The 16,067-nt window shown below is 43.3% G+C and overlaps 1 protein-coding gene across 1 annotated transcript; it reads left to right on the forward strand.

The window, feature by feature from the left end:
• The first annotated feature begins 2,904 nt into the window (after positions 1-2,904).
• LOC129334007 (mas-related G-protein coupled receptor member H-like) lies at positions 2,905-3,879 on the forward strand. Its single transcript, XM_054985930.1, has one exon. It carries the CDS (start codon positions 2,905-2,907, stop codon positions 3,877-3,879), a length of 975 nt encoding a protein of 324 aa, XP_054841905.1.
• The last annotated feature ends 12,188 nt before the right edge of the window (positions 3,880-16,067 follow it).

The following is a 16,067-nucleotide window of genomic DNA, read 5'->3' on the forward strand; positions in this document are numbered from 1 at the left end:
TCGGCTATGGAAACATCGGTTCAATTTAACACCATTGGAAGGAAGGGGGGAAGGTTCTATGCATCTTTGTTGGGGAGGGGATGCTTCCCTAGCAAAAGCTTTGTCCCCTTGCAAATCAGGAGTGGGGCTCAGGCGAGGAAAGATTCACCCCCATCTTGGGAATAAAACTAAGCTCAAGGAAACATGGTGACAACAATATCAGTAGGACACAACGTTGATTTATTGACACTATCATAACGCAGGAATGTTTTTAAAAAAAAATCTGTTCTAGTGGTGGCAAAGGAGCACTTTCCTGCTTGGTTTCTAGCCTCCCACCACGGCTTTGCCAGCCAGTTTCCACCATTGTGTGCACCCATCAGCATTACTTGTTGTTGTGTGTGTTTTGTGCTGGAAGAGAAACTCGTTGGATCAATGGGTTTCTGGATAGGGCGAATTTGTTTTTTTTTTGCTTAATTATTATTATTATTATTAATTAAGTAAGCATGAATAAAATGTCATTTCCACAACATCCCTTGAAAAGAACAGCGTGTGTTAGCACTCGTCATAGATGATCAGGGCAATTAAGGGATATTTAATCTTCTACAGAGGTGGTAAGATTTGGGTGATGAAAATCTCATCTAGTTCCCAGAGGTAGAAGAAAAATCATGCTGATTTAGCAGGGGAAACTCTCCAGGTTTGCATAGAGATATCAAGGATGCTTCTGGAGAAAGTTGGGTGAAGAACAAGATTAAGGAGAGGGCAGAAATCTTCATGTACAGTCCTTAAAGAAAGGGGAGGAATTAGCTGGGATCGGTCTGATGCTTATGTTTGGAGATCAGGGTTGTTCATTAGGGCCAAATTAACCAGAGAGGAGGCTCCCAAATTCTTCAGAAAAATGTCCTATGATGTAATCATTCTTGGGAAGGGCTCTGCATAATGGATGGATGGGCAGCTCTGCATTCCATCAGGCCTGAGGTGTGACTCACTGCCATTTGTTACCTAGTGCAGCGGATAGCCTTTTATGGGTTTACTGCAAGCTCCAATGCCTAGAAACAAACAAAGATTCAACATTTCTCTATCAGTCCCTGGGTTGGCTTCATCAGCCTTGTAGATCTACAGGACATAACAAACATTTCAACCTCTCCTTTCTTTTGGTCATTTCTGTCCATGTCTGTTGTCTGATGCACTTGATCACTGCCAAGCTTTCCTCATTCAGATCTTGTTGTATCTGTAGCCAACTCTTTTTTCTCCTCTTCTTTAGGAAACAGTTGTCGATCTCTCTTGTTTCTAGATCCAGAGAAGTTAGCCATGTTAGTCTGTAGTAGCAAAATCAAAAAGAGTCCAGTAGCACCTTTCTAGATTTCTCCATCATCTCATAAGACTGAGGAGCTATTTCCTGAGTGAACACAGCCTTTTGTTCCCATATTTTGCCATTATTTATATGCACACTGTCTTGTGGTTGCAAAGGTTGAAAAGGTTTATGGTCACATGAACCACTGTCACAATAAAGTTTCTGTCTGGCTTTCCCTGCGTTTTCCCATGCATTTACCAAATCTTTGTGCTTAAAATGTTTGTCCATGTAACCAAGCAATCTGGTTCAGATTGCACAGGGAAGCCATTGAAACTACAAAGCCAAGACCACGGCTATACAGCCCGGAAAATCCACAACAACCAATCTGGTTCTCAGTTTGCCCCCAAACAACAATTCAGCAGGTGATAGCCCTATTTTCAAAGGTACAGCCGTGTAATTTAGCAAAGCTAAATAAGGATCTATATTTGAATCTACCACTTTCTTAATGTGACCATAACAAGTAAAAATGAAATAATTAAAAAAGAGAAAGAATGAAACAGCAATATGATTCTAGACTACTGTGAAGGAACAGGAATTGGAGGAGTGTATGGGGGTTGGTCTGTGGGGTTCACCCTTCCCAAATTTCTGCTTGATAACACTGTCCCTTTTGGGAGGACACCAAAACAACCTTGGTAACTTGTGCTGTCACCAGTCCCTCAAAAGGTATATCCTAAATTGAGTTCCTCCTGCATTGCCATTTGAAGGCTCTGTGAGAGCACTCTACCAGCTAGCATGGCGGCACATTTCAAGCTATCACACTCTAGGGATGGCAAGCTAACATGCAGCCCCTTCTGAAAGCATTACCGTCATTCTTATGGACTTCTCTCCATTCTTCCATGTTGCATGGACAAGATGGAATCCTTAGTTGAAGGTTTATCCCATCATGGCTTCTGCCTCCCTGGTCAGAAGCTGTTAAAGAAGGGATTCTTCCTTGTGTCCAGAAACTTTACCTTGGAGAATCCACCCCACCTATGGGCCATTTGGATTTTCCTGCCCTCCCCACCCCCCCAAAGTAGAGTTTTCTTTCTATACTTTTGGTTCCTCTGTCCTTTTTTAGGTGTAACCTTGAAGTATGTTAGGTACTAAGCTGATGCCTCGCTTCCACCAGACTCCTTAGCCTAACCAAGAAATCAAGTTCTCTGTACCTGTAGCTTGTTAGCTCCTTGTTTCAACCCCCTCCTATCTGCATGCCTTGTATGTGCTGTTGGGTCTCTGCACATGGACATGGTGTAGTCACAATAATTGGAATCTTGGGGGCAATTCCTGGGTGTAGGGTATTTCTCCACAGCCAGCATCAAGCCTTCAACCATCCTAGCTTTATAATAGTTTAACGCTGTAAAAAATACCCTAAAAATGCAATCGCCTTTATTTCAGATTAAGGTCAGTAGTAATCCATTTTCAACTGGGTTGAGGTCAGCAATACCAGGCTGAAATCTTTAGCCAATCATTCCCCTAACAAGTACTGAATCACCCGTTTTTCCTTTCTCCTAACAGAAACATAAGGAAAGAAGTCAAGACTAGAATCTCCAAAAAAGAAATTGAGCATCACAACCAACTTGAAAACGCTATCCGTGATGGATGCTGCTCTGGAATATCACGATAACCTTAATTATAATGACACTTCATTTCCAATTGAAGATATTTCATCTCGTATAACCTCTGATAATGGAAGTGAACAGAGGTTTTTTCATGAATTAGAAACATTTACTATTATGTCCATATTCGTGATCTGCATTTTAGGTGCCGTGGGGAATGGAATCATCATCTGGCTTCTTGGTTTCCGCATTAAGAGGAATCCATTCATCACTTACATCCTGAACTTGGCCGTCGCTGATTTCGGGCTCCTCGTTTCATGGATTATTATTTTGTTTGTTAGTAAGCCTTTTGACAAACGTTATAAATTTCCTACTATTATTTCTGCTCTGTTCTACTTTCTGTTCCTATCAATGTATGGCGCTGGTCAATTTCTCCTGACTGCTATCAGCATTGACCGGTGTGTGGCTATCTTCTTCCCACTTTGGCACCAATGTCGCCGGCCAGCACATTTGTCCACCGTTGTATGTGTAGTGATATGGGTCCTCTCCTCCCTGCTTTCTATGATTACTGTCAGTATCATAATGATTTATTTTAATGGAAATCTTATTCTATTTTCTTACCAGTTTATGGTGAATGCCGTGCTTTGCCTCCCCCTCATGACTTCTGCCACTCTTGCCCTGTTCATTAAAGTCTGCTCTAAAGCACAACAGCAGCGGAGGGGAAAGCTTTTGACTATCATCTTGGTCACTCTTCTCTGCTTCCTCTTCTTAGCTTTTCCATTGAATGTCATAGTCATCTTGCGTTATTATAATTATATCCATTCATATTTTGAAGTTTGTGCATTGGCATTATCTTGTTTAAATAGCAGTGTTAACCCCATGATTTATTTCCTGGTTGGGAGACAAAGGAAGGCTAGGCAAAAGGAGAGCTTGAAGGTCATTCTCCAGAAGGTTTTCAGGGAGGAGGAAGGCTGTGCTGAGGAACTGCAAACCCCAGATGAAACCCAGTTATGAGGCCTTCACATGAGCCAAAAAAAATCGTCCATTTTCATAAGCAGATTTCTGTGGTGTTATACACACACACACTCCAATACCAGTAAGGATACAAAATGGCTAACAAGACTCACTTCTTCAATTTTATCCTCACAACAACCTTGTGTGGTAGGCTAGGCACATAGAGAATGACTGTCCCAAAGGGACCCAGTAAGAGCAAAACCACAAGTGACAAAAGGCACAGGTTGGACACTTGTCAGCTTCCCTCCAGTTTTGATGGGAAATGTAGGCAGCTTGGCGGAATGTTGGACAAGTGACAGTTGAAAAGTCCATTGGACAGCAGACAGAGAGCCAAGCTGCAAGACTAGGATGCCTACATTTCCCATCAAAACTTGAGGGAAGCTGACAAGTGTCCAATCTGTGCTTTTTGTCACTTGTAGTTCCGCTCTAAGTTTCCACGGCAGAGTGGGGGGTTGGACTTGAGAATTCCAGAACTTATTTGGACTTGCTTGAGCGGCTCTAAGGATAGAAGCAACAAGTAAAAAAGGGACACACTTTTAATCATCGTTCATGCCTAGACTGACATGTAGAACCAGTCCTAAAAGGCTATTCAGCCTCCTCAATCAGGCCTCTGAAGAGGTGGTATAATTTTTTTTTAAAGTATCCTTTTATTCAGCTGCTATGCAGGAAACATCACAGCTAAGAAATACTTATCCAGGTGGTCATTGCTCATCACAACTCGCAGCAATATCCACTGGATTGATCTTCTTTAGGTTTTACTTCTGTTTCTTTCTTCTTTTCTTTTCCTGAGGTCACCATGTACATTGGGACAAAAAGGAGGATGGCTACGCACCACACAGCAGGGCAGCTGCAGCTCAGTGTGAGAGGACAGAGTTAAACTGGCTGCTACTAGGCAATTTTGAGACCATTCTGCACATGTGGGTTCAGTAAGATGGCACCTTGAGGATTTTTTGAGGAAAGAACTATAACTCCAAATTCTATCCATTTTGCAGGCCAGTCCTGCAGCAACCTATATCTCATCTGGGCACGGTTCTTCTATGTGATCGGCAGGTGATTCCCACCCTGAACCAGCCGCCACCACATTGACTGGCATTAATATCTCTATTTTTCTTTTGGGCCACTAAGCATCGCACCAATGCACCATGCTATTTCTGGTCTTGTGCTAGAGTTGATGTCACACACTGGAGGGAGGGCAGCGCGCAAAGGCATCCATTTCCCTCTGCTACCCATGAAGAATAGATGGGCTACAGGGGTGCAATTGCTGGGAGGTTTTTTCTCCCTCTGTAACAGGAGACCTGGACCCCTTAAGTGGAGGTATGCTGCAGACTTCATGTTCTCCACAGTCAGCTAGGGAGCCTTGGCAATCGCAATGTCTCGCCTGAGCTGCTGAGGAGATGGCAAGAAGGTAAGTCCTCCTCCTCATTCCACATGCACAGGCTAAGTCAGCCTTCATGTACAGAAGTAGTTTGTTAATTTTAAAGTGTAGTGTTGGAGATTGTCCTCAAGTCTGAGCTGACTTACGGCACCCCCTGCTGGGTATTTCATGGCAAGAGACTAACAGCAGTGGTTTCCCATTGCCTGCCTCTGCAATCTTGGTCTTCCTTGAAGGTCTCCCATCCAATTAGTAACCAAGGCCGACCCTGCTTAGCTTCTCAGATCTGATGAGATTATGCTTTCCTGGGCTAGCCAGGTCAGGGAAACTTTGAAGTGTATAGCTATATATTTAATGTTAACAGTTATATCTTATAGTATATTGTATGTGGGTGGACATTCAATTGTCACGAGGATCTTTTGGTTGGTGGTAGTTGAGAATGTGGCTCTCTACAAGCGAGAGAGTGAGTTCAGCTGGTTTAAAATGTTTATATATGCCAAGAAGTGGTACTACTACTACTAATAAATTGTCATGGTTGTATATTCCTTACTTCAGTATGGTGCTCCTTGAATGTTGTATCACATACTTGTGGCAAGTTATTTTGTATGGAGTTTAATTGAGATAATTAATGGGCCAAGAATGCATGCCCTATCAAGCAGGGCAATTGGTTGTTGTTAGAAGATGGTTATGAGCCTACCAATAAAGGGACTAAATTGATTATCAGCTTGTTCATGGAGGAGGCCCCTTCCTTGTTTTTTTGCTAATTTGGATTCACGTAATTGCAATTCTGTAATTATTGGTTCAGAATTAATGTATGGCATTATCCTAGTATTCAATGTATCCTACTCTTTTGTCGGTGTTAAAGATGTAGAATAAAAAATAAAAAGGAGACAAGATTATTTATTATTATTTATTATTTTATTGTATTTGTATTCCGTCCTCCCCGCGATCAGGCTCAGGACAGATTCTCTAGTCGACTTGTGTACTGTATCCACAATAAGGCAAAAGACCATGGCTGGGTTTACATCTTCCTTGGAGATTAATAGGCTGTTATCGGAAAGCTAACTAGACTCTTAGTGGTTCTTAGGAACATACTTATATCTGGATTAGGTCCTCCAAGAGCCATCCACAAAACATCTCATTCAAGTTCTGTAGCTCCTAAAGAGACACCCAGATTATGGAAGGAGTGCTTTGCAAAGGTAGACTGAAAAATACATGCAGAAATTACTGATATGGCACAAAAGACAAATATATGACCCAAAACAATTATTTGGTGGTTAACATATTCAGATTTAAACAGACTATTAAGTAGTTTTTTAAACTTTTTTTAATGATAGCAGAATACAAAGTCCCTGTTATAGGAAATCGTATCCTTGTGACTATTCTTGCTGCTAGAATTCCTCTCCTTCCCGCTTTCTGCAATCAGGGGCGGTGCTCCTATTGAGGCCAGGTAGGCGGTGGCCGCAGGCGCGGGGTGCCGGAGGGAGCGCTGGAAGAGGCACGGGGGGGCGAGAGCACGCCCCCCCCCAAAGCAGAAGCCTCCTATTCCTCCCACCCCGCGCCGCCGCCGCCGCCAGCACAAGCCCCCGGCCGGGAGCAGCCACCGCGGGCAGGCATCTGCTGCGGCGGAGGCAACCGAACGGGAGAGCTCGGAGGCCACCCGCCGCAGTGATCGGGCCGGCGGCGGCGCGTGCGCTCCCGTGATGACATCGTGCATGACGTCATCACGCAGGGAGGTGAGCGCGTGCTCGTGCGCGGGGGGGGGGGGGGCGCTTGGCTGGCCAGCCACAAGCGCGGCAAACCCTAGCACCACCCCTGTCTGCTTCTCCTTCATATTTTCCCACCTGTGTATCTGCAGTAACAAGGATGTAGCAGTGTTAAACCACTGATTATTATTAATAACAACACCATTCATTTTATATACCACCCTCCAGGACAACTTAATGCCCACTCAGAATGGTTTACAAAGTGTGCTATTATTATCCCCGCAACAAAACACCCTGTGAGGTGGGTGGGGCTGAGAGAGCTAGAAGCTGTGACTGTCCCAAGGTCACCCAGCTGGTTTCAAGTGGAGGAGGGGGAATCAAACCCAGTTCTCCAGATTAGAGTCCTGCACTCTTAACCACTACACCAAACTGGTAGAGATTTCTAGTCACCCCCTCTCTCTTTGTCTCCTTTCAGCTAATTTCCCCCAACTAATTAGGGGGCTGCCTACCGAGGTAACATTAAATCCTGAATCTATCACCTAGGATGTTGTGGGAATGGGTTCACACTTGGTGAGAAATCCCAAAAAGAAGCATGGGGATTTCAACATTGATCAGGCAAATTGCCTGTTGTGGTATGACAGCCATATCCATCATCATTAAACAGGTGTTTGGCACTGTAAAATCCAAAAGAATTGACCAGGTGCATTCATGAGGACCTTAGGATTTGTATCTATGGTTGTTTATTGCCAATAGATTTAAAACTTAAGAGTAAAACTAAAGGATATTAGGTTAGTATGCCACAAACTATCCAATTTAGAGCATGGGAAGAAAAATTCAACTCCAAATAATTCAGTTCTCAGGCAATAAAAGACTGCCAAAAAACCCTTTAAATTCTGACAAATGTAAAACAACTTTTTCTGGAGACACAAAATCGTAGATGCAATTTCCTCTCCACTTAAGGGCTCTTGAGATTATATTGGGAGAGGAGCAGAATTTCCCATTTCTAATGGAGCAATTCCCTCCCCACTTAAAGGCTTTCCAGAGCATCTTGGGAGAGTTGCCGAATTTCCCGTTTCTATTGGATGCCAGTTTATGGGTGTGGTCAGAGCATCTTGAAGTCGAATCCGTGCCCCCACCCTGATGAAATAAGGCTAGCACTTCTTGGTTATTCTTCAGCTGGGGTTCGGTCATCAACACTGGACGGACACATTTTCTTTAATGTAGAAAAGCGATCAAGACCAAGACCCTAAAATATGAAGACTCTTTTGATCCGGTTGTGAGCAAAGGTTTGCACTGAACGGAGGTAGGATATGGCATCTTTTCTTTGTGCTGGATTCTTTTTCTCCATCTTTCTCTTCCTTCAGCCTTTCCCTCAAAGTTAATATTTGTTGCTAACTCCTTGAGTGTTACAGTAAAGTTGGGTAAACTGCTTTAGTCTTCATTCTAACTAAAACAAACCCTACCCATTTCTCAATGCACCAACTGCCCCCTCATTCCCTTGCTTCTTTCTATTGTTTTTCCTCCTGCCTTATCTTTATCTTTTTGTTTTCTCCCTCCACTTTCAAACCTTCCATTGGAAGTTTCTTTCAAGTTCCATAGTCAGAGACTAATTTGGTTTAACTTAAATTCTGGAATAGCTCCCGTCATTGTGAATGTTCCTGAGGATTCTCTCTGTCATTTATTCTATGCGTGTCAGACCATTGCTGCCAACTGAGGGTACAGAAAAGATACCTGAGAAATTAGGCCTACCACCAGAAGTTAGATCTACCTCCAGCCATCAGCCCCCTGGATCCATTTGTGGTTTCTGAAAATCTACATAGGGGTGGTGCTGGTGGCTAGCACAATAGGTATTAAAATAAACAACAGAAAGATTGTTACTAGGGGTGTGCATAACAGAAAAAATGAGCTGAAAATATACACAGAAATTGCTGATTTGGTCTATTAAAGGAGCTTCCAGAATGGCAGAACAAAATTGGGAAACAAGAATCTAAAAATCCTGTCCCCCCCATACATACCCCCCAAACATCATGAGGGTAATTTCAGTTCTTACCTACATGGTTCTAGCACAGCCAGGCAAGGCAGCCTGACAGCATGGGCTGCAACATTAAATCCTGAATCTATCACCTAGGATGTTGTGGGAATGGGTTCACACTTGGTGAGAAATCCCAAAAAGAAGCATGGGGTTTTCAACATTGATCGGGCAAATTGCCTGTTGTGGTATGACAGCCATATCCATCATCATTAAACAGGTGTTTGGCACTGTAAAATGCAAAAGAATTGTCAAGGTGCATTCATGAGGACCTTAGGAGCTGTATCTATGGTTGTTTATTGCCAATAGATTTAAAACTTAGAGTAAAACTAAAGGATATTAGGTTAGTATGCTGCAAACCATCCATTTTAGAGCATAGGAAGAAAAATTCAACTCCAAATAATTCAGTTCTCAGGCAATAAAAGACTGCCAAAAAACCCTTTAAATTCTGACAAATGTAAAACAACTTTTTCTGGAGACACAAAATCGTAGATGCAATTTCCTCTCCACTTAAGGGCTCTTGAGATTATATTGGGAGAGGAGCAGAATTTCCCATTTCTAATGGAGCAATTCCCTCCCCACTTAAAGGCTTTCCAGAGCATCTTGGGAGAGTTGCCGAATTTCCCGTTTCTATTGGATGCCAGTTTATGGGTGTGGTCAGAGCATCTTGAAGTCGAATCCGTGCCCCCACCCTGATGAAATAAGGCTAGCACTTCTTGGTTATTCTTCAGCTGGGGTTGGGTCATCAACACTGGACGGACACATTTTCTTTAAAGTAGAAAAGCGATCAAGACCAAGACCCTAAAATATGAAGACTCTTTTGATCCGGTTGTGAGCAAAGGTTTGCACTGAACAGAGGTAGGATATGGCATCTTTTCTTTGTGCTGGATTCTTTTTCTCCATCTTTCTCTTCCTTCAGCCTTTCCCTCAAAGTTAATATTTGTTGCTAACTCCTTGAGTGTTACAGTAAAGTTGGGTAAACTGCTTTAGTCCTCATTCTAACTAAAACAAACCCTACCCATTTCTCAATGCACCGACTGCCCCCTCATTCCCTTGCTTCTTTCTATCGTTTTTACTCCTGCCTTATCTTTATCTTTTTGTTTTCTCCCTCCACTTCCAAACCTTCCATTAGAAGTTTCTTTCAAGTTCCGTAGTCAGAGACTAATTTGGTTTAACTTAAATTCTGGAATAGCTCCCATCATTGTGAATGTTCCTGAGGATTTTCTCTGTCATTTATTCTATGCGTGTCAGACCATTTCTGCCAACTGAGGGTACAGAAAAGATACCTGAGAAGTTAGGCCTACCACCAGAAGTTAGATCTACCACCAACCATCAGCCCCTGGATCCATTTGTGGTTTCTGAAAATCTACATAGGGGTGGTGCTGGTGGCTAGCACAATAGGTATTAAAATAAACAACAGAAAGATTGTTACTAGGGGTGTGCATAACAGAAAAAATGAGCTGAAAATATACACAGAAATTGCTGATTTGGTCTATTAAAGGAGCTTCCAGAATGGCAGAACAAAATTGGGAAACAAGAATCTAAAAATCCTGTCCCCCCCATACATACCCCCCAAACATCATGAGGGTAATTTCAGTTCTTACCTACATGGTTCTAGCACAGCCAGGCAAGGCAGCCTGACAGCATGGGCTGCAACATTAAATCCTGAATCTATCACCTAGGATGTTGTGGGAATGGGTTCACACTTGGTGAGAAATCCCAAAAAGAAGCATGGGGTTTTCAACATTGATCGGGCAAATTGCCTGTTGTGGTATGACAGCCATATCCATCATCATTAAACAGGTGTTTGGCACTGTAAAATGCAAAAGAATTGTCCAGGTGCATTCATGAGGACCTTAGGAGCTGTATCTATGGTTGTTTATTGCCAATAGATTTAAAACTTAGAGTAAAACTAAAGGATATTAGGTTAGTATGCTGCAAACCATCCATTTTAGAGCATAGGAAGAAAAATTCAACTCCAAATAATTCAGTTCTCAGGCAATAAAAGACTGCCAAAAAACCCTTTAAATTCTGACAAATGTAAAACAACTTTTTCTGGAGACACAAAATCGTAGATGCAATTTCCTCTCCACTTAAGGGCTCTTGAGATTATATTGGGAGAGGAGCAGAATTTCCCATTTCTAATGGAGCAATTCCCTCCCCACTTAAAGGCTTTCCAGAGCATCTTGGGAGAGTTGCCGAATTTCCCGTTTCTATTGGATGCCAGTTTATGGGTGTGGTCAGAGCATCTTGAAGTCGAATCCGTGCCCCCACCCTGATGAAATAAGTCTAGCACTTCTTGGTTATTCTTCAGCTGGGGTTGGGTCATCAACACTGGATGGACACATTTTCTTTAAAGTAGAAAAGCGATCAAGACCAAGACCCTAAAATATGAAGACTCTTTTGATCTGGTTGTGAGCAAAGGTTTGCACTGAACGGAGGTAGGATATGGCACCTTTTCTTTGTGCTGGATTCTTTTTCTCCATCTTTCTCTTCCTTCAGCCTTTCCCTCAAAGTTAATATTTGCTGCTAACTCCTTGAGTGTTACAGTAAAGTTGGGTAAACTGCTTTAGTCCTCATTCTAACTAAAACAAACCCTACCCATTTCTCAATGCACCGACTGCCCCCTCATTCCCTTGCTTCTTTCTATCGTTTTTACTCCTGCCTTATCTTTATCTTTTTGTTTTCTCCCTCCACTTCCAAACCTTCCATTAGAAGTTTCTTTCAAGTTCCGTAGTCAGAGACTAATTTGGTTTAACTTAAATTCTGGAATAGCTCCCATCATTGTGAATGTTCCTGAGGATTTTCTCTGTCATTTATTCTATGCATGTCAGACCATTTCTGCCAACTGAGGGTACAGAAAAGATACCTGAGAAGTTAGGCCTACCACCAGAAGTTAGATCTACCACCAACCATCAGCCCCTGGATCCATTTGTGGTTTCTGAAAATCCACAAAGGGGTGGTGCTGGTGGCTAGCACAATAGGTATTAAAATAAACAACAGAAAGATTGTTACTAGGGGTGTGCATAACAGAAAAAAATGAGCTGAAAATATACACAGAAATTGCTGATTTGGTCTATTAAAGGAGCTTCCAGAATGGCAGAACAAAATTGGGAAACAAGAATCTAAAAATCCTGTCCCCCCCATACATACCCCCCAAACATCATGAGGGTAATTTCAGTTCTTACCTACATGGTTCTAGCACAGCCAGGCAAGGCAGCCAGACAGCATGGGCTGCAACCAACACCGTCTTGTTTTCCTTAACCATGCAAACAATCCATCCCTAGGGGAGAGACTGAGGGCCAAGCTACAAGTGACGAATGACACTTGAAAGGCAAGTGGATTGAGTGGAGGGCAAGTGAACAGGGAGAAATACACTTGCCATTCAAGTGTCATTCGTCACTTGTAGCTTGGCCCTGAGACTCCCATAGCATTAACCTCGTTGATGGGAAGGGGAATGTGTGAAGCATCAACTGGCAGACTGCCTGGGGAAAATATACCCTTCCCCTACCCATCGGCTTTGGAAACATCCATTCAATTTAACTTCCTTGGAGGGAAGGGGAGAAGGTTCTATGCATCTTTGTGGGGAGGGGGAGAAGTTTCCCAGGCAATGACATTGTCTGCTTGCCAGTTGGGAATGGGGCTCAGGAGAGGAAGGATTTACCCCTAATCACAAGAACAAAACTAAGCTTGGGGAAACATGGTAACAAACAACAGTAAGCCACAAAGCTATTTTATTGACATGATAAGGACACAGGTTTTTTAAAAAAAATTCTGTGCTAGTGGTTGGCAATGGAACAATCTACTGCTTAGGTTCTGGCCCACAGCCACCACTTTGCCAGTAATTTTCCCACTATTGTGTGACCCTCTGGTGTCCATTGTTGTGTGTGTCTGGAAGAAAAACTCATTGGATTGACAGGTTTTTGGGCTACGAAGGGTGAATTTGCTGGTTTTGCTTAAGCAAGCATGAGTAGAGCTTCATCTCCCCAACTTCCCTTGAAAAGAACAGTGTACGTTAGCACAGCCCCAAGAGATGATAGGGCAATCATTGAAGATTTAACCTACTCCGGCAGTGGGAAGATCTGGGTAGTAAAAATCCAATCTAGTTCCCGGAGGTGTGTGAATAAGCTTTGCTGATCTTGGTAAGGGAAACTTTTGCAGAGACATATCAAGAATGCTTCTGGAGAAAGCTGGGTGAAGAACAGCTTTCTCCAGAAAGGAGAGGGCAGAAATCTTCATGTACAATCATTAAAGAAAGGGGAGGGATTAGCTGAGATTGGCCCATTGCTTATGTTTGGAAATTAGAGTCGTTCATTAGGGCCAAATTAATCAGGGAGCAGGGAGCAGGCTCCCAAATTCTTCAGAAGAATGCCCTGTGATGTAATCATTCTTGGGAAGGGCTCTGGATAATGGATGGATGTTCTGCTCTGCATTCCATTGGGATTGCGGCATGACTCACTGCCCTTTGTTACCTATATAGATTGGAATCACTTGAAATAAAAAGTTCAATTTGGCTAAGATATTCATTCGGACAGCTGAGATTCTTCCTAAGCCTACGCTTATTCCTTTATTTTATATTTATGTCATTTATAGTTCACCTTCCTCACTGAGACTCAAGGCAGATTACATAGCGTGAGATTAGTACAATCAGAATCAAGGACATTTCCATACAGTGTCAAGTACATTTCCATAAAAAATGCCATAGGGTAAATAAATACAAGTTTACAAAGACATAGTGTTAGCAGGGATCCAATACAGAGTTGAAAAAATGTTGAAATGGAAAATGCAGTTCTAGAAATGACATTAGACAACATGAAACACAAGTGGTACATAGTACATATTTAAAGCAACAGATATGTAAGGCAACAGAGTGGCAAGGCCTTTGGTTCCTAATTCGTTAGCAGATCACCCCCACTGGAGGATCCCAGGTCCTCCAGTGGGGGTGGGAGATCACTTGCTCTCACCCTCTACATTTCCGCCGCCTCTTATATGGCTGACAGGGGGGAAGGCAGGGGAACAGGCCTCCCAGGGCAGTGTGCCAATATAACTCCTGCGAGTGACATCCTCACACAGTCCAGAGCACTCCCACACTACACAGTGGGCAAATTTGGGCCCCAGGTGGGCCTAATTGAAGACAAAGAACAAGGTGAGAACAATGGATCCTCCTGGACCTATGCCGTTTGTGGTTTCTGAAAATCTACAAATGGGTGGTGCTGGTGGCTAGCCCAATTGGTATTCTGAGGGCCTAAAAATAAATAACAGAAAGATAGTTACTAAGGGGTGTGCATAACTAAAGAAATGAGCTGAAAATACACACAGGAATAGTTGATTTGATCCATTAAAGAGGCTTCCAGAATGGCGGAACAAAATTGGGAACCAAGACTGCTTAAGTTTGGAGATCAGAGTTGTTCATTGGGGCCAAATTAACCAGGGAGGGAGGAGGCTCCCAAATCCTTCAGAAGAATGCCTTATGATGTAATCATTCTGGGGAAGGGCTCTGGATAATGGATGGAAGTGCTACTCTGCATTCCATCGGGATTGCGGCATGACTCACTGCACTTAGTTACCTAGTGCAGATAATAGCCACCTTTTATTGGTTTACTGCAAGTTCCATTTTTTGTTTCTAGGCCAATACCGAGATCAAAGTCGGGGATAAAAAATGGTGTTCCTCGTGAGGCAAGGCACCCTGGGCTACACAATGCACTAATAGCAATTTGGCCCCAAGTGGGTCTAATCAAGGCTTTTTTTCTGGGAAAAGGGGTGGTGGAACTCAGTGGGTTGCTCTCAGAGAAAATGGTCACATGGCTGGTGGCCCCACCCCCTGATCTCCAGACAGAGGGGAGTTTAGATTGCAAACCATGCCACTCCAGTGGTGCGGAGGGCACTCTAAACTCCCCTCTGTCTGGAGAGCAGGGGGTGGGGCCACCAGCCATGTGACCATTTTCAAGAGGTTCCGGAACTCCGTTCCCCCGCATTCCCCCTGAAAAAAAGCCCTGGGTCTAATCAAAGTCAAAGTACAAGGTTTGTGCCAGGCTCTCCCCTCCTGCTGGAAGGGCAAGGAGACCAGGCAACCCAAAGGATACAGTACAACATAAGATGAACTTTTATTAAGAATTTACAGAACTTAGAACAAGTAACTGCTCATTTTTCAAAGCTCTCTGGGATGTGTAGGGCCTGTTAAGCACCAGTTAGTTACTTCCCTCATCACCTAGTCAGTGTCTTCACAATCTTCCCTGTGAGCAGTCGACGTCGACCTCCATCATCTTTAATAGCAGCTTATGATATAAAAATCATAAACCCCTTGAATATGATACATATTCATTCGCATCAAAGAACCAGCCATCTGAGCAAAGCATTGACGAGTCCAGCCCAGTGGAATGTGGATGCAAATGTTGAGGACTGGGCATGATTGGCTGCTGCCCCTCTAAGCTATGGAATGTGTTAGTTTGACAAGAAAGGTGCTCGTGCATCATGACTCAAACATTCCAATCTCCCCTCTTTTCCATGTTTGAATCCTAGCCTAAGATCGAGGACTATCAATCAGCTCAGATAAGTTTGTAACTCTATCCTGTGAACATCTAATCAAGCGCTACATTCATCAACCATCTGAAGGCCCCTTCCTACAATAAAAAAGCCTTTTTGAATAATTCGGTTTTGCATCTTGCAGGAAGCTAGGAGAGTGGGGACTCTTCTGAACTCCTCAAGCAGGCTGCTCCACAGGGTAGGGGCAACCACAGAGGAAGCCCATGTATGGGTACTGTTGATTTCGCCCATGTACAGACTGACACCTTCAAGAGACCCTGTTAAGATGAGCACAGTTGCTGTGGAGGAACATAAGGAAGGAGGCGTTCCCATAGGTATGCTGGGCCAAGGCCATGAAGAGCTTTGTATGTGATAACCAATACTTTGAACTGAGCATGGTAAGTAATGGGTAGCCAATGGAGTGACTGCAGGATGGAAGTGATGCTCATGCTCCTGCTCACTCCTGATAGCAGTCATGCCACAGTGTTTTACACCAATTGGAGTCTCCTAGTTAATTTGGATGGGAGACGTATGTATAGTGCATTACAATAGTCAAGTC

Source organism: Eublepharis macularius, chromosome 7 (assembly GCF_028583425.1).
Source record: "Eublepharis macularius isolate TG4126 chromosome 7, MPM_Emac_v1.0, whole genome shotgun sequence".
NCBI lineage: Eukaryota > Metazoa > Chordata > Lepidosauria > Squamata > Eublepharidae > Eublepharis > Eublepharis macularius.

Bases quoted from the DNA above. Each gene is read 5' to 3' on its own strand.
- LOC129334007 (XM_054985930.1), top strand. From the start codon at position 2,905: ATGGATGCTGCTCTGGAATATCACGATAACCTTAATTATAATGACACT.